Source organism: Vipera berus (assembly GCF_964194415.1).
Source record: "Vipera berus genome assembly, chromosome: 9".
NCBI lineage: Eukaryota > Metazoa > Chordata > Lepidosauria > Squamata > Viperidae > Vipera > Vipera berus.
In genome coordinates, this window is record NC_138212.1 from 3688970 (window position 1) to 3709882 (window position 20913).

General features: G+C 47.9%; 1 protein-coding gene across 1 annotated transcript in view; it reads right to left on the minus strand.

Annotated features, from left to right (window-relative positions):
* The window catches only part of NECTIN2 (nectin cell adhesion molecule 2), a 68171-nt gene extending 49455 nt beyond the window's left edge, over window positions 1-18716 (minus strand). Inside the window, exon 1 of the mRNA XM_081334880.1 lies at window positions 18470-18716. Within this exon, the coding sequence (XP_081191006.1) occupies window positions 18470-18527 (58 nt within the window). The 5' untranslated portion in view covers window positions 18528-18716. The remainder of the gene's footprint in view (window positions 1-18469) is intronic.
* Between the last annotated feature and the right edge of the window lie 2197 nt (window positions 18717-20913).

A 20913-nucleotide genomic window follows, 5' to 3' on the forward strand; every position in this document is an offset into this window, starting at 1 on the left:
CTCATACCCCTTTTTCCTTTTTTCCCACAAAATTCCCCCACCCCCATTTAAGAATCCAGGTAGTCCCCTCAACTCACCATCACAAGTTTCCGTTGCTAAGCGAGGCAGCTACTGAGTTTTGTCCCATTTTACGACCTTTCTCACTGTTAAGTACGGTAAATCAATGCAGGTGTTAAGTTAGCTGGCTTCCCCACTGACTTTGCTTGTCAACAAGGTCGCAAAAGGGGATCACGGGACCGTCATAAATACGAGCCGGTTGTCAAGTGTCTGAAATTTGATCAAGTGACCCTGGGGAGGCTGCCACGGTCTACGGATGAAAAACGGTCGTAAGTCACTCTTTGGAGTGTGATTGTAACTTTGAACAGTCACTAAATGAATGGCTGAGAGTGGAGAATCACCTCTGATTCTAATTTCTTGGTTGATGCCACATCTCACTCGTTGCAAATTAAGCTTCGGGTGTGCTCCACATACCCACACTCCATCCACAGCCCCGAAACGGCACAGATTTTTACCCAGGCCACTGATTGCCGTTCTGTTCTCCAGAAAGAACAGATATGGGGGTCCAGTGCGGGGAAGAGAAGTGCGTGCAGGTTTTACGTAGGCTGAGTAAAGTTTAGCTCTTCCACGTCCATAGGAATTACTCTTCTCCTAGATCCACCGTGCCCAAGGCGCCACAGAGTCAACGGGAGATTCTGACAAGCAGAGACATTACTTCAGTGCTCATCTTTTCAGCCTCAGATCTGCAGAGAGCGCGCTCTTTGCTCTTGTGTTCTCCTTGCTTGCCTCCTCCTCGACAACAAGAGGGGACCGGTAGCGTGTTCTGAGAGCATTTCCGCATAAGGTAGGGTTTGCGCCAAACCGTCCATCCTTAAACCACAACTCCACATGCGTGTGAACCCAGCATAGCTTTGTCTGTTGAAAAGGCAGCGATGCTCCACCAGTGGTACGGGGGCCAAGCCTCAGAAGCCTGTGTTTACTTATTTACCTGTTTTAACCGTTAAATTTTAACAAATTAAGAGCCCCGGTGGCGCAGTGGTTAGAAGGCAGCATTGCAGGCTAATTCTGCCCACTGCCAGCAGTTCGATCCTGACCGGCTCAAGGTTGACTCATCCTTCCATCCTTCCAAGGTTGGTAAAAATGAGGAGTCAGATTGCTGACTTTCTAAACCACTTAGAGGGGGCTGTAAAGCACCGTGAAGGGGTATATAAGTTTAAATGCTATTGCTAAATGCATATGGTTGCCCAGATCAAACACGCAACTGGGTGGCCCACAACAGAACACAAATTTCCATTTGTTAAAGTATAGAGTAAAGTCATAGATTACAAAAACACAAAAAAATTCAGAACCTGACATTTTTGGTTTTTGCCCACCATTCTGGAAAAGCCTGATAAAAACAACAAATGATAATACTATCCTGGCTCCCTCTAATGGTTTTTATTCATCCTGGCCACAATGCTTTCAAAGCAGTGTTTTTCAAACCTGGCAACTTAAAGATGTATGGACTTCACCTCCCAGAATTCCCTAGCCAGCAGGGTTTAAGAAGGGTGGACTTCAACTCCCAGAATTCCCCAGCCAACATGTCAAGTTTGAAAAACAAAGTTTCAAAATCTTTCTAAAAGCCCGCAGGGCCAGGAAGGCGTTTTATTAAATATTTAAAATATACAGTAAATGATCATTATAGCAACAGTATGTCTGTGTGTGTGTGTGTGTGTGTGTGCGTGCAGATAGACACACGCATACGCCCGCACACGTACACACAAACATGTATTTCCTTCCTTCTTGAAAAAACTGGCCCTTTACTTCTGAGTCCAGATTTTATTGGTGGGACTCTAGATATCACAACTTGAAAGCACGACAATAAATTTTACTTGGTTGGAGTCACTGTGCAAACTATGGTCAACAAAATCTTGCGGTACAAAAAGACAAGGCTAACATCACAATCTTCTGTTTAGAAAACAGGATAATTTGCTGTTGCAGTAGCAATCTGCAGCCCAGGGAGATTAGTTAAGAAATTCTGCATTTGCAATGCAAATATCACAACCCTCGCTCTCATCCCGACTGTGTTAATCCAGGGAGAGGTTGCCCTTTGCACAAACATCATTCCAAACAATTGGAAGAGGAGCTCCTTAATTATCCGATTAGCAACTCAACTGAACATAAAAGGATAATTACAACTGCAGAATAGCAAGAGTAAGTAAAACATTTCCAACAGTGTAACTGAGGATACAGCTTTTCTAAGTGGGAAGCCTTGAATTTCCAAAGATGGTAACGTCTTGAAGCAGATAGAGGAAACAGATCTCTCTCTCTTACTGTCTGAATTTAAATCAGGGACTTCCAACCTTGGCCACTTTTAAGACCAGTGGACTTCAACTCCCAAAATTGGTCAGCAAGTCCGGCTGGGGAATTCCACAGGTCTTAAAAACTTGCCAAGGTTAGGAAGCTTTGATATAAAGTATAAAACATAGATGGAACATTTCTCCAAATGTCAAATTTTTCCAGGCAAGCTTTTTGTTGGTCTTGCAGCTGATCCTTAAAAAGAACCTGAGATGGAAAATATATTGCAATTGCCTATGATTTTATGCCCAATTGCCCAACCCTGCTTGCAAAATCCAACACAGATTTTTCCCCCCCCACTCCTCATCCAAGTGTCTCATTTCTCCGAACTGTTCAACTCTCAAAAAAACAGGGCTGAGTTTATTTTCTTTCACATCAAGGAGCAACGCCTGAATCCTTGCGTCATGGATGAATATTGTCAGAAAATTTCTTCTGTTTGAAGGATATTCCACAGCTTGATTACAGGCCGCCTGAGCAAAGTGTTTTGTTTTTTTCCTTCTTACGAATCTTGAACCTGTCGCTTGACACGTTGGATGGTTCTAACTTTACAGGAAATGAAGAAAACCAGCTCACCCTTGTTTTGCCCTGGGAGGGCTGGAATTCTGAGACCTTGGTGTTCTCCGATGCCTTGCAGATGTTTCATGACCCAACTGATGATGCTACTGGTTGAGTCATGAAACGTCTGCGAGGAAACCACCAAGCTCAGAGAGCACCAAGGACTCCACAATTCAAGCCTGAGCTAGATTGATTCTCTTTTGTTGGAACTGCAATTCTTGTCCATTAGATGCACGTGATGTAGACTAGGACAGGGGTCCCCAACCCCAGGTCCATGGACCAGTACCGGGCCATGGCATGCCAGCAACTGGTCCACACAAACAAGCAAAGCCCCATCCGTGGGATGCAGGCCGCACACGAAACCATGCCCCCTCCGGTCCGTGGAAAACCCTTTCTCTACGGAAGCGGAAGCAGTCCCTTGGTGCCCAAAAGGTTGGGGGGGACCTCTGGGCTAGGAAGTCCAGCTACCTGAAGGACATCCCCAGGTGAGCTTCCTTTTTACATTCTCTCTACCTCCTCCCAATCCAGGAGGCCACCACAGTCCCTTCTGAAGCCCAGCCAGAAGGCCTCCACCTGCTTTGTTTGCGCATATGTATAAGTATAAGTATGTGTATGTGTGTGTGTGTGTGTGTGTGTGTGTGTGTGTGTGTGTGTGTGTGTGTATGTCTTGAGTGTTTTGAGCACCTCGTTGGCCCAAATACGGGTGAAATTTTTTGCCTGTATCAGCCCAGGCAGCAAGTCGCAACTGCGACAATTGTTTGTATTAAATAAATTTGGATTGCTGACAAAGAATTAAAGGGAGACTGATACAGCTATTTCAAGCTTTTTTGCTTGACTGATGAGAGCAAAGAAGCTTGAAATAGCTATATCAGTCTCCCTTTAATTCTTTGTCAGCAATCCTATACATACATACATACATACATACATACACGTGTGTGTGTGTGTGTGTGTGTGTGTGTGTGTGTGTGTCAAATGTTAACTAGTTAACTATTTAGATTACCTTGCTAGGCCCCAAACATGGGGCAAATCTTTATTTCCTGTTTTCAGCCTATCTTGAAGGCCATCGAACAGGCTGTAGTCACACCGGACAGTTCATATATTTGTGTAAATTACTAACAAAGAATTAAAGGAGACTGAGATGCATTTCTGACTCTTTAGTCTTCATCAGTCAGCCATACCCTTCTGAGATTCGAACCTGGGCTGATTGCACATTAGGCAGTGTATTTACCTCTTGAGCCACAGGATCTCTCTCGCTCTGTTAGCTTTCTGCAAGGCTTTCTGTTAGTAATTTACACAAATATATGAACTGTCCAGTGTGACTACAGCCTGTTCGATGGCCTTCAAGATAGGCTGAAAACAGGAAATAAAGATTTGCCCCATGTTTGGGGCCTAGCAAGGTAATCTAAATAGTTAACATTTGACACATATCTCCCCTTGCAGAAAGCTAACAGAGTGAGAGAGATCCTGTGGCTCAAACACCCGCGAAAACCTCATACACACACACATACATACATACATATATACATACACACACACACACACACACACCTTGCTAGGCCCCAAACATGGGACAAATCTTTATTTCCTGTTTCGGCCTAACCGAAGGCCATCCACAGGCAGTAGTCACAACAGTGACAGCTTATATTTGTGTAAATTTTAGATTGCTAACATATATATACACATACACACACACACACACACACACATATATATATGTAGTCCTCGATTTACAATGGTTTGTTTAGTGACCATTCGAAGTTATGATGTCACTTTAAAAAAAGTGACTTATGACCATTTTGCGCTCTTAAAACCGTCGTGGCTTCCCTACTGCCGCGTCATCAAAATTCAGACGCTCGGTGCTTGACTCATATTTACGACGGTCGCAGCGTTCCCCCGGAGTCAGGTGGTCCCCTTTTGCAAACTTCTGACGGGTCAAGTCAATGGGGGAAGCCGGATTCACTTAACGACCGGCTGACCGACCAACCAACTGCCACGCTTCACTTAACAACTGGGTGGCTAAAATTTAGCAACTGCAGCGACTCACTTTCACCCAACGGGGCAAGATAAAGACATCAAATGGAGCAGAGCTCACTTAACGGCTGCCTGGCTGAGCGAGGGACATTTTGGGGCTCGGTGGCGGTCGTAAGTCGAGGACTGCCTGTGGCTGCATAACCAGAGGGCGCTTGTGTTGTTGGAGAAGCAGCCTTTCCCCAATCTTTCTCTGGCCTTTGCCCTCAAAAAAAAAAAAATAAATTCCCAGCTGTCAGCTTGCGAAGATTAGTTGCAAAACCATCCCAGGCAGGATGCAGACTTTGTTTTACTGTGCCCTCTGCTCTTGGCTCAAGCCAGAGACCTCCACCTTTCTCCTCTGTACTTTATGGGGAGGGGGGGTTGCCCCTGCAGACCGGGAGAAGGGGGGGGAGGCTGTCAAGAGAGGCCAAAGTCTCATTTGCTCCCCAAACAAAGGCTGGCTGGCCTTTCTCTGCCGGCGGCCTTTGACTCTCTCCAAAGTCAGTGTTTGCAGGCAGCCAGAATCCCCCCACCCAGCCTGCTGCTCCTTCTTCTCCCCCCCCCACCCCACCCCCGTCCCACCTTCTCCAGCCCCCAGGAAGGCCGGTGCCAGGCCCCCTGAACTCCTCCGGAAGAATGAAAGAGAGAGGGGGGGAGAGGGAGGAGTGGGTGGATTCCTCACCCCACATTCCTTGAGGAATGTTATCTGCAAAACAGACAATGTGGGGGGGGGGGGACCGTTTCGGTTGTTTAGCTGGTGGGAAAGCAAAGAGGGGCAAAAAGGGAGGGTGCAGGGAGGGGAGGCAGGCCCTGGCCCACCCGCTCCGGGGAAATTATCCTTGAAGGCCTGGCCGAATCCGAACAGGAGGCACCTCTGGATTTCGCCACAAGGGAAGAACTGGAAAAGAACGTGGGGAATTAACAGAGCCGGAAGGGACCTTGGAGGTCTTCTAGTCTGGCCCCCTACGCCAGGCATGTCAAACTCCCGCCTGCCCTACCCCATTCCAGACAAGTTTCTGTCCAGTCTCTTCTTAACAACCTCCAGGGGCATTCCATCGCAAACCACACACACACACACACACACACCCCAATGGCTCAAGAAAACCCGAATCTGGACTGTGTGCCAGGACATCAGTGTGTGTGTGTGTGACGGGATTAAAATTCAGACGGTTTGGCCAACTGGGTTCATATTTACGACGGTCGCAGCATCCCGGGGTTGGGTGGGGTGGGTGGGTCACGTGATCCCCCTTTTGCGACCTCCCACCGAGCAACAGCAATGGGGAAGAAGCCAGATTCACTTTGCAACCTTGTGACTTATTAACAACTACACTTTCGCAAGGAGAAAGGTCGTCAAAAGGGGGCCAAACTCACTCAACAGCCCTCTCACTTAGCGACAGAAATTTGGGCCTCAATTGTGGTTGCCCACGGGAAGGGAATGGGGGTGGGAAAGACACTTCCCGCTCTCTCTTGGGACGACACGTTATAAGGGCTGATACTCAGCCCCGAGCTTTTAACAACAAGCAGCAGGGCTGGACAAGCCGGTTTTAAATTATAGTTTGGTTGCATTCCTGAAACTTGCGTAGCTGAGTCGTGTTCACAGCAGCTGGATCAATTCTAACCTCACAATACTTTTCGCTTGAAGGAAATCTCGTTTTGTGGACTGAGCCCAGAATTACGGCGGCGAGTCACTGCTGTGGGAAGTCAAGGCGCCATAGAACCGGACCCAATTTTTCGGCATTTTTTTTATGGCGGTTGTTATGCAAACGTGGTGGTGGTGAAGGGAGCAGGAGGGTTGTTAGATAAATCCCTCGTACATTTTTGCAGGAAAACAAAATATTCCCGAAACTGGCCAAAAAAATAAATAAATCAAATCTTAGAGTCATGTGACCAAGGGAACTGTGGATAATGAGCAGGCTGAGTCTGATGGAGGGGGGGAGGAATCAAACGCGTCATTAGTCTCGAATCCCTTCGCGCCAAGAGATCTAAGTTAAGCCCACCTTGAATTTTATCTACCGCCAAATTGCTTTGACCTCATTAGTCGTACAGATTCTTGTAGAGAGCTTAAGCTCGCAATAAACCTATTTCCAGGTAGTCCTTGAACTTACAACAGTGACCGTTCCAAGTTACAATGGCACAGGGGGAAAAAAGCGACTTATAAGCGTTTTTCACACGACCGTTGCAGCCTCCCCGCTGATCAAAATTCGGATGCTTGGCAACTGGTTCGTATTTATAACCATTGGGTCACACGATCCCCTGTTGTGACCTTCTGACAAGAGAAGTCCACGGGGGAAGCCAGATTCACTTAACAACCGGGTCACTAACTGAATCAACTTCGGCAATTCCCTTAGCGACCGGGCGAATAATTTAGCTAATTTAATGGTGGTGAGAAAGGCTGCAAAATTGGGGCCAAGTTCGCTTAACAAATGTCTGGCTCCACAACAGAAATTCTCTGCTCAATTGCAGTCGTAAGTCGAGGACTGCCTGCGTTCCTTTGAACTGCCTGGGTTTTCTGAGTTCCCCTGCTTGACGGGAAGTGCACAAATGGCCATCACGGTGAGTTGCTAAGCATCCAAAATGGAATCACGTCGATCACTGGGTCTGTTGTGGGTCCGTGTGTCCATGCAGTCATTGTAACTTCAAAATTGGTTGTAAGCTTTGGGGAAGGGGGGGGGGGTTGTTGTAGCTTCAAATAATCACAGGTTGAGTTTTACCTGTGAGGTTTAGCGAAGCAACATTAATGCAAGGGCATAAAAGAAACAATCAGGCAATTACCACTTTGGCATCTACACAAATATTGCTTCCTTGATATTTATTTCCCTCTCTCTCTTCACACTCAATGTGGGTGTTTGGGAAGAATTTCAATATTCATTTTTTTTCTAGGGAAAGGCTAAAGAAATTCCAAGAACTTCTGCTGCCCTCACTAAGCTTGGGTTGGGCCTCTTCAGAAAATGCCACTTAATTCTTGAAAAGACCAGATCATAATCCCGTTAATGGATATAAGCAATTAACAGGAATAACAGAATAGCCAAGAGTTGGAAGGGACCTTTGAGGTCATCTAGTTTAACCCCCTGCTTGAGCAGGAGACCCTATAGTACTGCTCTGGACAAATGACCATCCAGTCTCTTTTTAAAAACCTATTAAAAATCAAATTTAAATCAAATTTAAATCATGTCCTGTCCTTTCCACTTTCTGGAGTATTCCCCCCACAAAATCTATCACAGATCCATCCAGTTCTTTAATTACGCAAAACAAATTTGTTCACTTCTAAATGCCTGGGGTTTTTTTGGCACAGGATCTGCCTTTCTGGATCTCAGGAGGCTACTAAAAAAATCAAACAAATATGTAGATCAGGGGTATCCCATCTCGGCCACTGGAAGACCTGTGGACTTCAACTCCCAGAATTCCCCAGCCAGCATAAGAGATGAGAGACGATGTTAACGCTTCCATATCCATCTCAAAAAGAGTTTCTGGCTTTTCTTTTTAAACCGCCTCCATAAATTTCTTAAAATTTGGAAACAGTTGCACACCTGGCGGGACGCAGAGGAAAGCTCGTCATAGAGAGAGAGAGAGAGAGAGAGAGAGAGAGAGAGAGAGAGAAAGAGAGAGAGAGAGATGGAGGAAAGGGAAAGACCAAGAAGAGGTTCCCGGTTGCCATGGCGATGGGAAGAAGAAAGCCATGGTCTCGTTTCCCACGACAAAATTGATGTAACTCACTTGTCAGAACACAAATCCGAAAGAATTCCCGTTTCCAAAGGAATCGCACATCGCTTGCTAGCTCTGCTGTCTCCCGCTTTGTTTTCAACTGCGGGGGGTCCCCAACTTAAAACCATTCATTTACTGACCGTTTGAAGTTACAACAGCCCTGAAAAAAAAATGAGCTGTACGGCCGATCCTCGCAGTTACGACCATCGCGGTATCTTCACGGTCATTTGATCACAATTTGGACACTGGAACAGCCGGCATGGATTTGCCACAGTGGCAGCATGCCAAGGTCACATGATCGCCGTTTGCCAGCCAGCTTCCCACAAGCGAAGTCAATGGGAGAAGCCAGATTCGCTGAACGACCGTGTGGTTCGCTTAACAACGGCACCGACTCCTTCAACAACCGCAGCAAGAAAGGTCTTAAAATCAGGCGCAGCAAACTGAACTGCCTCGCTTAGCAACAGATATCAAAGAATCACAAGGCTGGACGGGACCTTGGAGGTCTTCTAGTCCAGCCCCCTGCCGAAGGCAGGATTGCATCCAGGATATCCATTAATGCAGGGGTCTTCAGACTTGGCCCTTTTATGACTTGTGGACTCCATGGCTCAAAGTTGGAATCAGCCTTCCGAGGTCGGTAAAATGAGGACCCGGATTGTTGGGAGGCAAATATGCCGACTCTGTAAACCGCTTAGAGAGGGCTGTAAAGCACTGTGAAGCGGCAGATAAATCTAAGGGCTATTGCTAATCCTACTGCTAAAATAGGGCAAAAATTCACGGAACAACTGTCTCACTCAGCAGTAGAAACTGTGGCCGTTAAGTCCGACGGACTACTGGTATTTCCCTTGTCCCTAAATAAATAAAATCGCTGAGTGTCTCCTTGGGTTTCTCACAATCCTACCGACAACACCCCCCCCCCGCCCCCACTCTCAAAGCTTTGCCCCGGTCAGAGAGGGTTAAGTCTACTCTGGCAGTGGCTTGCAGACAGCTTTTCTTATGCTAATGATGGATCGCGGGCTTCTAGGTAGCCAGGCTGGTCTAGGGAGGGGGGTGGGGGTGGGGGTGGGAGACATGCATTCAGACAGATTTGGAAATAAGCACATACCGGTATATCCCACCACATTTGCTGGGGAGGGCGGGGGTGGAGGGAGAAGAACTATGCAGGAAGAGTGGGGGTCAAGGAGAAGTATATATATATACTTGAACAGGACTGATAAATACTTCTCCTTGACCCCCACTCTTCCATCCTATATACACACACACACACACACAGGCATGCACCATTAATAGATGAGACCCCGTCGTGGAATGCAGACAGTTTGACTATATTTATCCTCCAAGGAAGATTTAAGCACCCCCTCTCTTTCAAATAGCTTACTTTAATAAGGGGGAGGGGGCTCTTCTCAAATAGTGGGGAAAAGAGGGCAACGGAAGTTCGGAGGGAGGCGCGCTGTCTGAAGTTCATTTTGGAAGGGAAAGAGCATGGACTGGCTTCTAAATTTTAGAGTCCTCTTCGCTGGTTGTGTCCGCCAACTTACACCAAAGGTGAGAGACCTTGCAAGAAGCACAACCAAGTCAAGGGTAGGCAACCTTGGCTCTTTTATGACTCGTGGACTTCAACTCCCAGAATTCCTGAGCCAGCATGGGGGAAACTATGCCCCCCCCTCATGACTTGTGGACTTCAACTCCCAGAATTCCTGAGCCAGCCTGGTTCAGCATGGAAACCTCTCCCTTTCCCCTCAGCATGGCTGGCTCAGGAATTCTGGGAGTTGAAGTCCACGAGTCATAAAAGAGCCAAGGTTGCCTACCCCTGATCTAGGGTATCCCAAGTTATTTTGAAGTCTGCCATTCAGTCATTTCCAAGAGTTTTTGCAGGAAAGTTAAAAAGTTTCCCTTTGAGAAAAAAAATCCAGAAATGTCACCAGCTTTTTTTCTGTAGAGTTTCAAGTGAGCTGACACTGAGAACTGCCCTAGGGACAATGGACTTTCAGGGAAACTGGTTGGTTTTTTTTTTAAAAAAAAGCTATTAATAAACTTCTTTTACTGCTTGGGAATGGGGAAGCTGGTGAATAGCTGATAAAATTTATTAGACAGCCAGCACCGAGCTTTATTTGCACATAATCTGTGCACCTTGGAGACTTTGTAAAGTTATGCACGCTGAGTACACCCCATGCACTTTATTCTTACCTTTGTATAAAAAGAAGCTAGCCCTCAGCCGGGGATTCTCATTAATTCAGCTTTTCTATTTTAAAAGTTTGTCTTATGGCTGATTAATGTAGCACATCTGAAATGTAGATTTTCGATAGTATTTCTGTTAGGACCGGTGGCACTGAGCAAGTAAACAAGGAGTAGGAAGCCGCAAAGAAGGTCCAGAAATTAGATATTTGAGGTTTTCTGTCTACCTCAGAAAACCCACTGAGGAGTTCCCAAAAACTTTTGTGGTTGTGTTTTTTTTTTGAGTTCAAACTAAGAGCACTCACCAAGTGCAAAAAAAAGGAGATTATTGGCTCCTGCAACACCATAGCTATCTTTGTGTTTTGTTTCACAAAATTACTATTCATGGAAGGAGAGAACAAAGATCCCTGTCAGTGCAGCCTTGAAAAGTTCAAACTATCCGAATTTGATTATTTCCCCACAGTTCAGAGAGAGAGAGAACTACAAGGGTGCACAATAAATGTGGCAAAGAACAAAATTCCTCACCCACACAATTAACCCCTTAAAAGCATTTTAAAGTGCAAAGGAAAGATGTAGAAGTGTGATCTGCCTGACAAAGCTCTCCCCAGTAGAAGATTTTTCAAAGAAAAGATAATAAATTGCTTATTTGCCAGCTAGACTTGGTTATCAAGATCACTTCCTTTGATATTGGAATAACCAAGCAGGAAGGGACCTTGGAGGTCTTCTAGTCCAACCCCCTGCTCAGGCAGGAAACCCAATACCACTTCAGACAAACAGTTGTCCAGTCTCTTCTTAAAAACCTCTAGTGTTGGAGGCAGGTTGTTCCACTGGTTAATTGTTCTCACTGTCAGGAAATTCCTCCTTAGTTCTAGGTTGCTTCTCTCCTTGATTAGTTTCCATCCTTTGCTTCTTGTCCTGCCTTCAGGCGCTTTGGAGAATAGCTTGACTCCCTCTTCTTTGGGGCAGCCCCTGAGAGACCGGAACGCGGCTATCATGTCACCCCTAGTCCTTTTTTTATAGCACCGTTTCTCGACTCTTTGGCAGGCCCTTGTGTCCTAACTGGTTTCAAAGGGATATTAAAAAAAAGATTCACTTTTTACAGAGGCTGTTTCCTTTTTGAGAGAAGCAAATAGGTATAGTATATATAGGTGGTACCTTGCTCGATAGTACAGGTAGTAACTGTGAGAGGGATCTCGGAGTCCTAGTGGACAGTCACTTAAATATGAGCCAGCCGTGTGCTGCAGCTGCCAAAAAAGCCAAGACAGTGCTAGGCTGCATTAACAGAGGGACAGAATCAAGATCACGTGAAGTGTTAATACCACTTTACAAGGTCTTGGTAAGGCCACACCTGGAATACTGCATCCAGTTTGGGTCACCACGATGTAAAAAAGATGTCGAGACTCTAGAAAGAGTACAGAGAAGAGCAACAAAGATGATTAGGGGGCTGGAGACTAAAACATATAGAGAACGGTTGCTGGAATTGGGTATGTGTAGTTTAACAAAGAGAAGGGTGAGGGGTGTCATGATAGCAGTGTTCCAATATCTCAGGGGCTTCCACAAAGAAGAGGAAGCCACGCTATTCTCCAAAGCACCTGAAAGCAGGACAAGAAGCAATGGATGGAAACTAGTCAAGGAGAGAAGCAACCTAGAACTAAGGAGGAATTTCCTGACAGTTGGAACAACTAACCAGTGGAAGAACCTGCCTCCAGAAGTGGTGAATGCTCCAACACTGGAAGTTTTTAAGAAGAGACTGGACAGCCATTTGTCTGAAATGGTGTAGGGTTTCCTGCCTTAGCAGGGGGTTGGACTAGATGACCTCCAAGGTACCTTCCAACTTATTATTATTATTATTAAATTTTAAATTTCAACAGGAAGGGAGCATCTTACTAACATCACTCGGGGCTGTTGACATATGACCTCCCAGCTTCCCTTTAAAACAGCACATCATCCCCACCAGCCCACTGGGAAAAATACATTCTTGGTGACATCACCCCACTTCACAAAGGGGAAAAGGAGACCCAAATGAAGATTAAATACATTTCACACACACACACACACACACACACACACACACACACACACACAGAGCCCTGTGAACACAACTTTTGAGCGCTCCACGATGACAACCACAATCCGTGCCAGTCTTTCTCAAACTTGGCAACTTTTAAGATGGGTGGACTTCAACTCCCAGGATTGCCCTAGGTCAGGGGTAGGCAACCTCGGCTCTTTTATGACTCATGGACGACTCAGGAATTCTGGGAGTTGAAGTCCATGAGTCATAAAAGAGCCGAGGTTGCCTATCCCTGACCTCGGTGAATCACTAAACAAATGGTGGTGGTGAGGACTATCGGCAACCCCCAAGGCTTCAAGGTTGCACTCCAATAATTCTGTTGTCACATCAGAATTTTTTTAAACTGACGGAGGAGAAAGGATAAGCTATTAAATTGATATGCCACCTGACACTCAACGATTCGAGAAACTGATTCTAGAAACTGAACAGTGCTTACGGCTATGGCTGCAAGTCGGCAGGACTGCCTGTACTCAAAAAGAGGAAACAAAATAAAAGTCATACAAAAATAGGCACACGGGCAAACGCTCGCAGCCAAAACACCCTTCCTGGGGTCTTAATTGCCATCTGGTAGCAAAGGTTTTAAATAGTTAGGTGCCAACATCCATCAGCAGTGGCTTACGCCAAGACGCAGCCAAAGTTTAATACTCGCCCCAAGGGCTGGGCCAGTGAAAGGATAATAACCATGATTTCTGAGCCACAGGAAATAAAACCACAGCTCTCCAAATTTCCAAAGTAAACAAGCAGGGGAAGAAAACAAAAAAAAAACCCCTCCCTGCGAAGTGGGCAGCCCGTGGGCATCCTTCATCTCTTCCTTGTGTCACAGGGAAGGTCCAAATCCGGATGAGCGTTCCAAACGACGCGCTTTTTTCTTTGGAAAGCCACGCCGTAACCCCACAATTATCTCTGCGAAAAAGGAAAAGGCGTGGAGAGGGTGCCTGCACAGGATATCCCATAATGATACCACTGCACACAAAAAAATGCCAGACAGGTAGGTCTCACCTTGCACTCCCTCCCAATTTAATTTCTTTTCATAGAAAAGTGCATTTCCAGCGGCCGTTCCTCCTTGGGCTTTGCAAGTGGGGTGGATGGGAGAATTGAACCTGTTAAAGGAGAAACTTCCCACTCAAGGTACTACTGGCTATTAGGTGGGAACCGAAAGGGAATTCCTTCGCTGAACCTTGCGGGAGCAGAGGGCCTCGGCTTTGCCTAAAACCCCTGCATTTCCAGAAGTTGGGAATTATGTTACATCACATGTAGTAAGCAATCCTCACAGCTGCACTGTGGAACTTGCTTGGCTATTAAGGAGAAAAAAAGACACTGCTTCTGAATAATCTAAAGTCACCTGTTTGAATTCCTAGAGGTATCCTACCTATCTTCCTTCCCTCCCTCTCTCTCTCCCTTCCCCTTCCTTCCTATTCTCTCCCTTCCTTCCTTCCTTCCTTCCTTCCTTCCTTCCTTCCTTCCTTCCTTCCTCATAAACCAAGCACTGAAAACATGTAAAATCTTAACTACTAAAACTCACAAAGCAGATTCCCCAATTCAATATAGTTTAAGTTTATTTCGGAAGACAGGTTTTAAAAATTCTGCTTCTGATTTTGATAAGGCAGCGTGCACCACTAAATATATATATCCGGTTTCTGAACTACAACGGGCTGGAATGCAAAACAAACAGATTAACATGTCCAATTGTTTTAATTAGCAATTCCAAGTTTCCTTAGTGAATTAAATCCATCCAGCCTAAGGCACTTCCTGAAAAACACAGTGATGCAACTGGACCTCAGCAAGAAGAATCACAAAAGAAAAGTGCAAACTAGCAACAACCAGCAGAGTTGGCACATAATGCCTAACTGTAAGCCATGGTTTATAGACCACAATACCTGGGCTCTTGCTAAGGAGGAACCAGACACCTAGGGCTCAGCGTGATGGGTGGGCTAGGCCAAAATAAGTTTCTTTTCAGAAAAACCAAATTCCACACGTAACACAAATGCTTCTCCCGTGCCAGCTTTTAAGGAAAATCAGCAGCTCAGCTATGTAGACTTGCAACAATTATGAGAAGAGAATGTTCCTGGAATTAACTTGAAAAGGCTGCAAGGAAACTGAGATTAGTGTTTCGAACAGTGTTTCTCAACCGTGGCAACTTGAAGACAGGTGTGCTTGGCTGGGGAATTCTGGGAGTTGAAGTCCACCAGTCCTCAAGTTGCCAAGGTTGAGAAATATTGTCTTTGATATTTTTTTCCTAAGAAAAGACCATCTCCAAATCTTATCCTCTCTCATAACGGTCACCTAAGGGAAGTAATTTGGCTTCCATGACCCACTTTTCCCGCAGAGAAGGTATGGGGCGATATCTTGAAGCTAAGGATCCGAATCTTGCACCTTGCAGACACGCTGCATTTCAACATCCGAGAAAGCACCCCAGAATTCTCTGCTAGGGCACGGTGGGAAATGTGTGAAGGTTCTGTAGAAAACAGGACAGCATTTAATCACAGAAGGAAATATTGGAAGGGATCTTAAGAGATCATCTGGTTCAACTTGTTAGTTTAGGAGGGAGGGAAAGAGAGGAAGGAAAGTAGGAAGGAAGGGGAAAGAAAAGAGAGGAAGGGAGGAAAGAAAGGAGGGGGGAAGGAGGGAAAGAACAAGAAAGGAAGAAGGAAAGGTGAGAGGAAGGAAGGAGAATGAGGGAGGAAGGAAGAAGGGAAATAGCAAGAGGAAGGAAGGAAGGAAGGAAGGAAGGAAGGAAGGAAGGAAGGAAGGAAGGAAGGAAGGAAGGAAGAAGGGAAGGAAAGAAGGAAGGAAGGAAAGGTCAGGGAAGGAAGGAAGGAAGGAAGGAAAGAAGGAAGGAAGGAAGGAAAGAAGGAAGGAAAGGTCAGGGAAGGAAGGAAGGAAGGAAGGAAGGAAGGAAGGAAGGAAGGAAGGAAGGAAGGAAGGAAGGAAGGAAGGAAGGAAGGAAAGGTCAGGGAAGGAAAGAAGGAAGGAAGGAAGGAAGGAAGGAAGGAAGAAAGGAAGGAAGAAAGGAAGGAAGGAAAGGTCAGGGAAGGAAGGAAGGAAGGAAGGAAGGAAAGGTCAGGGAAGGAAAGAAGGAAGGGTCAAGGAAGGAAGGAAGGAAAGAGAACAGTCAGAAGCTGCTTTAAACAAGTTAGGGATATGATTTACCCTCTGCCCTGAGCTATGGATTACTTAAACATGGCATATTAAACAAGCCACAAATTGGCTGCGTTCATAAGGCCCAAAGAAATTCACAACACAGTTCAAGGTAATGGGGGAACTCAACTAGGTACCTACCCATCTTTGATTTAATGAGAGATAACCGAGTTGTTCAGAAATGCAGTACTGTACAGTCGTGTGGCAGATAAATGTGATGGGATATCCTGTGTAGATAGCTGATCATTCTACTCTCTGCAGAGTTATCAGGTGAAGAAACGCACTTCCTTCTCACCAATCTTCGCTTCGTGAGAAGGCCTTCCTGCAAGACCTATGTCTGTTTGACACCTTAGCCAATCAGCTACATTAATCTAGAATAGCCAAAAATCAGAGGGGGGGGGGAGTGTCTGCTAGCACCTTTTCAAAGGACAGCATTGTATTAAAAGGCAGCAGCTTTTATTAGGCATCAGGTATACCAAGAAAATCTAGGGAGATTCTCAAGTCGTCCAGGTTCACGGTTGTCCCAAAGGTGTGTTTTTTTTTCCAAAAGGCAAGTGGACTTTTTCCTTGAAGACGTTTCGCTTCTCACCCGAGAAGCTTCTTCAGTTCTGACTGAACGTCTGCCGAGAGAAGCGAAACGTCTTCAAGAAAAAAAACGAAGTGCACTTACTTGCCTTTCGAAAAAGCCCCTTTGGGACACCAAGGAAGAGCGCCCCAGCTCGCCAAGGCTTCTACCTTTTAATAAAATACCTTCATCTGAAAAGGTGGTAGCAGATTCCTTTCGATTCCCAGCCCTGGCCAAGGAGCCCTGGTTTGGACAACTAAGAGTGGCTAGCTTGCTAAGCCTGGATTAATAGAAGACCATGGCTCTGCTCGTGTAACCTGTAATGAAAGGAGGGATTTCCCACAATACCGATGCCCCATCCACACAAGCCCACCTAAATGGGGCTTAGCAGGTGGTGTGAACAGAGCCTCCAGGGCTGTGTTGACCCAGAAGGTCTGAATTCAAAAGCGGGAGAGAGAGCAGACGCCGGTGGGCTTAGCGATGGCACTTTCTCTCTTGCCAGACAGATGCAAGACCCAGCAGCTTAGCAACTACTTAGTCCAGGGGCTGAGAAACACAACGGAGAGCCCAGGCTGCCTTTACATCACCAACCCCACAAGGCAGAAGTGTGCAAACCTCCACGCTGCTGGAAACACAAGCATAAGCCACACAACCGGACTAGAGATGCTTGCTTGTGTGCGTGCATGGAATAAATGCTGCTTGGGGAGGAATAAAACCAGGGCAAGATAGGAGGAGCCCCTAATCATTTAAGCTGGGGGGGAGGGAGAAGGGAGGAGACAAATATATAGGACGAAGTCTTGGGCGGCGGGGGGGGGGGGGGGGGGGTGGGCCTTTGAGAAATGAATGGGTTTTAGGTGCCCCACTGGGAGACCCTGCCTTGTAAGCGCCAGGGATCCAGTCTGAAATGAATGGATTTTAGGCGCCCCCACTAAGGAGATTGTGGTTTGTAAGTGCCAGGGATCCGATCTGAAATGAATGGATTTTAGGTGTCCCACGGGGAGATCCTGGCTTGTGTCAGGGATCCAATCTGAAATGAATGGATTTTAGGCGCCCCCACTAAGGAGATTGCGGTTTGTAAGTGCCAGGGATCCGATCTGAAATGAATGGATTTTAGGTGTCCCACTGGGAGATCCTGCCTTGTGTCAGGGATCCAGTCTGAAATGAATGGATTTTAGGTGCCCCACTGGGAGATCCTGGCTTGTGTCAGGGATCCAATCTGAAATGAATGGATTTTAGGTGCCCCACTAAGGAGATCGTGGCTTGTAAGTGCCCGGGGATCCGATCTTAGGAACCTTATCCATTATGATCTTTTCAAGAATCGCGATCAAAACGTATCCGGATGGAAAACGAAGACCACCTCGGTCGGGGAAGGGGATCCTAGCCGTCCTCCTCCCGATCCTATCTGTGCCTGAGGAAGCAGGATTTCTCCCCCCCCCCGTCCCCTTCCCCTTTTGGCGCCGCTCGGCACGGAGGGAGGGAGGGAACTTCGCAAGCTCCCTCGGGCAAGGAGCGCCAAGCGATCCCGAGGAAGGTGCCGGGATCTGCGCTCCCCAAGGAGAGGGCGGGAGAGGCCAGCCCCGGAGCCCCCAAGTCCCCCCTCCCTCCCTCCCTCCCTCCCGGAGGGTTCCGGCGGCTGCGGAGCGCCCAGCCAGGTGAGAGCCGCGAAGGGCGGCGCCTCCCGCCCGCTTCGCCCAGCCCAGCCCAGCCCAGCCCAGGGCGGCCGGCCAGGGAAACAGGTTCCTGGGCCCTCGGCCATCTTGCCCGGGCCGGGAGGGGAGCGGACGGGGGAGGCGGAGGAAAACTTCGGCCGGCCATTTCGGGGCAGCGGACGAAGCCGAGCCGGGGCAGGGGGAGTCCGGAGCAGGGACGGCCTGGCCAAGACCCCCCTTCCCTCCCCTTCCCTTCCCTTCCCCGCCACTCACCGGAGAGGCAGCCCCAGAGGAGGCTCGGCCAGGCGCACGGCCGCCGCGAAGCGCCCATGGGGCGGGGGAGAGGGCGAGCAGCGCTGGCGGGTCCTGCGCGGCCGGCGGGGTCCGACGCTGGGCTGGGCTGGGCTGCGACTTCGTCTCGGAGCCTCCGGAGTGGCCGCCGCTGCTGCTGCCGCTGCTGCTGCTTCCCAGCTGGGCTGCCGCCGCTTCTGCTTCTGCCGCGCTCCGCTCGCCAGCAGCTCACCCCCTCCTCTCAGGCCCCCCCCTCCCTGTGCGGGAGGCGGGGCGGCGCGGCGGGCACGCCCCCTCCTGGGCCACGCCCCCTGCCCCTCTGGGTATATATGTACACCCACTCCCCCCCCCTTTCGCGGCAGTCCACCTCGGCCGTGGAGAGCGTTTGGTGTCGTCCGGCTCCGGTCGGTCCGCCGTGGAAGCCGCTCCGATCGCGGCGTTTGAGTCACCTTGCCTTTATCGGGGGTGGGTGGTTGGGTGGTGGTGGTAAACCGGGATGGGGTGCCCGGTTGCGGGACTCTTACATCGCTGCCTTCCCCCCTCCCCCCGTGGTCCCACTCGCCTCCTTCCCCCGGGGTGTGCAAGCGTTCAAACCCACCTGTCCTTTTTTTTCCCCCCTCCCGGATTTCTCTTAACTGGCCATCATTCGGGGTGCCCTGGCACAAGCCGGGTTTATATGCAGGGGATGCGCGGCAAAGATGTTCGCTTTCCTCCGCTCGCTTTATAAACCATAGTCCGAGGGCCCCTGGCTGGGTTTGGATGCTAAGCCACGCTCGATCGTGGGTTTACGGGCCGCCGGGCTGTGTTGGCCCCCCAGTTAAAGGACGTTATACGGGTAGTCCTCGACTTGCACCCGTTCTTTTAGCGATGCTCGAAGCACGGCTGTCTGGGGGAATTCTGGGAGCTGAAGTCCAGACATCTTAAAAAGTTGCTAAAGTTGAGAAATCCTTGCGGCACCCAGTGCAAAGCTTACCCGCCAGGCAGCAAAGGGGCGTTTCCCAAGGTTTACAGGCTCCCCAGCCAATGTTGCTATGGAATAAACCCAAGTTGCCCTAGTTATACTAGGGAGAGTAGCGTTGTCTGACGTTCTCACGTTGCTGTTGCCATTTCCCCGCAGGTAGAAAATTAGCGCGACAGGAAGCTGGCTAAATGACAGCGTTTTCCCTGATAAGCTAGATTTCTACATTGGGGCATATTCTCAACCCAGGATAGCCTTAAGAGGTGGTGTGGGGGTGGGGCAGCGATTGTCTGAAGGGGTCCGCAGGTCCATTTTTTCCCCCCAATATTAATTTTTATTTCCGGAATCTGAATAAAATCGTTCGTTTTTCCGCCTCTTTTTGATCCCTCCGGAGACACCTGGCTGGTTTCACGAGCTTCCAGCGCCCCCTCGTGGTTTTTACCTTCGCACGCATGCAGCCATACATACTTGGAAAATAATTAACATGTTGTTAGGTTATTTTTAGAATCGCTTTCCTCCACCTGTTGCTCTTCAGCGGAGGGAGTTTCCATGCAAACAGCAAAGGGGGGGGGCAAGTGATGTGCTTTGTGTGTGTGTGTGTGCGTTTGGGTGTGCTGTGAAGACCTCCTCCAGGTGATGCAAATCGGATCATTTTTAATTTTTTATTTTATATTTCCTATTTCTAAACCACCCATCCCCCTGGGAGATGGGCTGTGGGCGGTGTGCAATATAATCAATCAACAGTAAAATTCACATTAAAATCGGAATAATTTAAGGTGGATATTTTTTTCTTGCAACTTCCACAATGACGTCATTGTGGGTTGTATCTGACTGCCTCGATCTTCCCACTCACCCCAAGACACCCCCCCACCTCACCCACACGCTGGCTGTCAATTTCCCCCATTCCTGCTGATCCCTCAGCCTCCTGGGAATTGGAATCTCTCAAAACAGGAGGCATAATGAAGATGAATAACGAAGAATGAAGCTGGCTGGCATGTGCAATTTGAAACCTCACATTCCTTTCACTTCCTCAAAATGGGCTGATTTTACCCCACCCCCTTTGGCGCCTCGAGGCATTAAGTCACCGAATCCTTTCATTCACCTGCCCCTCCCCCTCTCTAAAAATCACCCTTAAAATTACAAGGGGAGACCAGGGCTCTCCGCTGAAGAAAGATATTCTTTTTTTCTTTACTCTCAATTTTTGTTTGGTTATTATTTATATCCTGACTCTTTGTTAATAAATAACTCAAGGCAGTGAGCTATCTGATGCTCCTTCTTCCTCTTATTTTCCCCACAAACCAACCCTATGAGGTGGGTTGGACTGAGAGTGATGCTCAAAGTCACCTAGCTGGCTTTCATGCCCAAGGCGGGACTAGAACTCACCGTCTCCTAGTGATTGGCCCAAAGTCAGCCAGCCAGTTTTCCTGGCTAAGGTGGGACTAGAACTCACCGTCTCCTGGTGATCCAG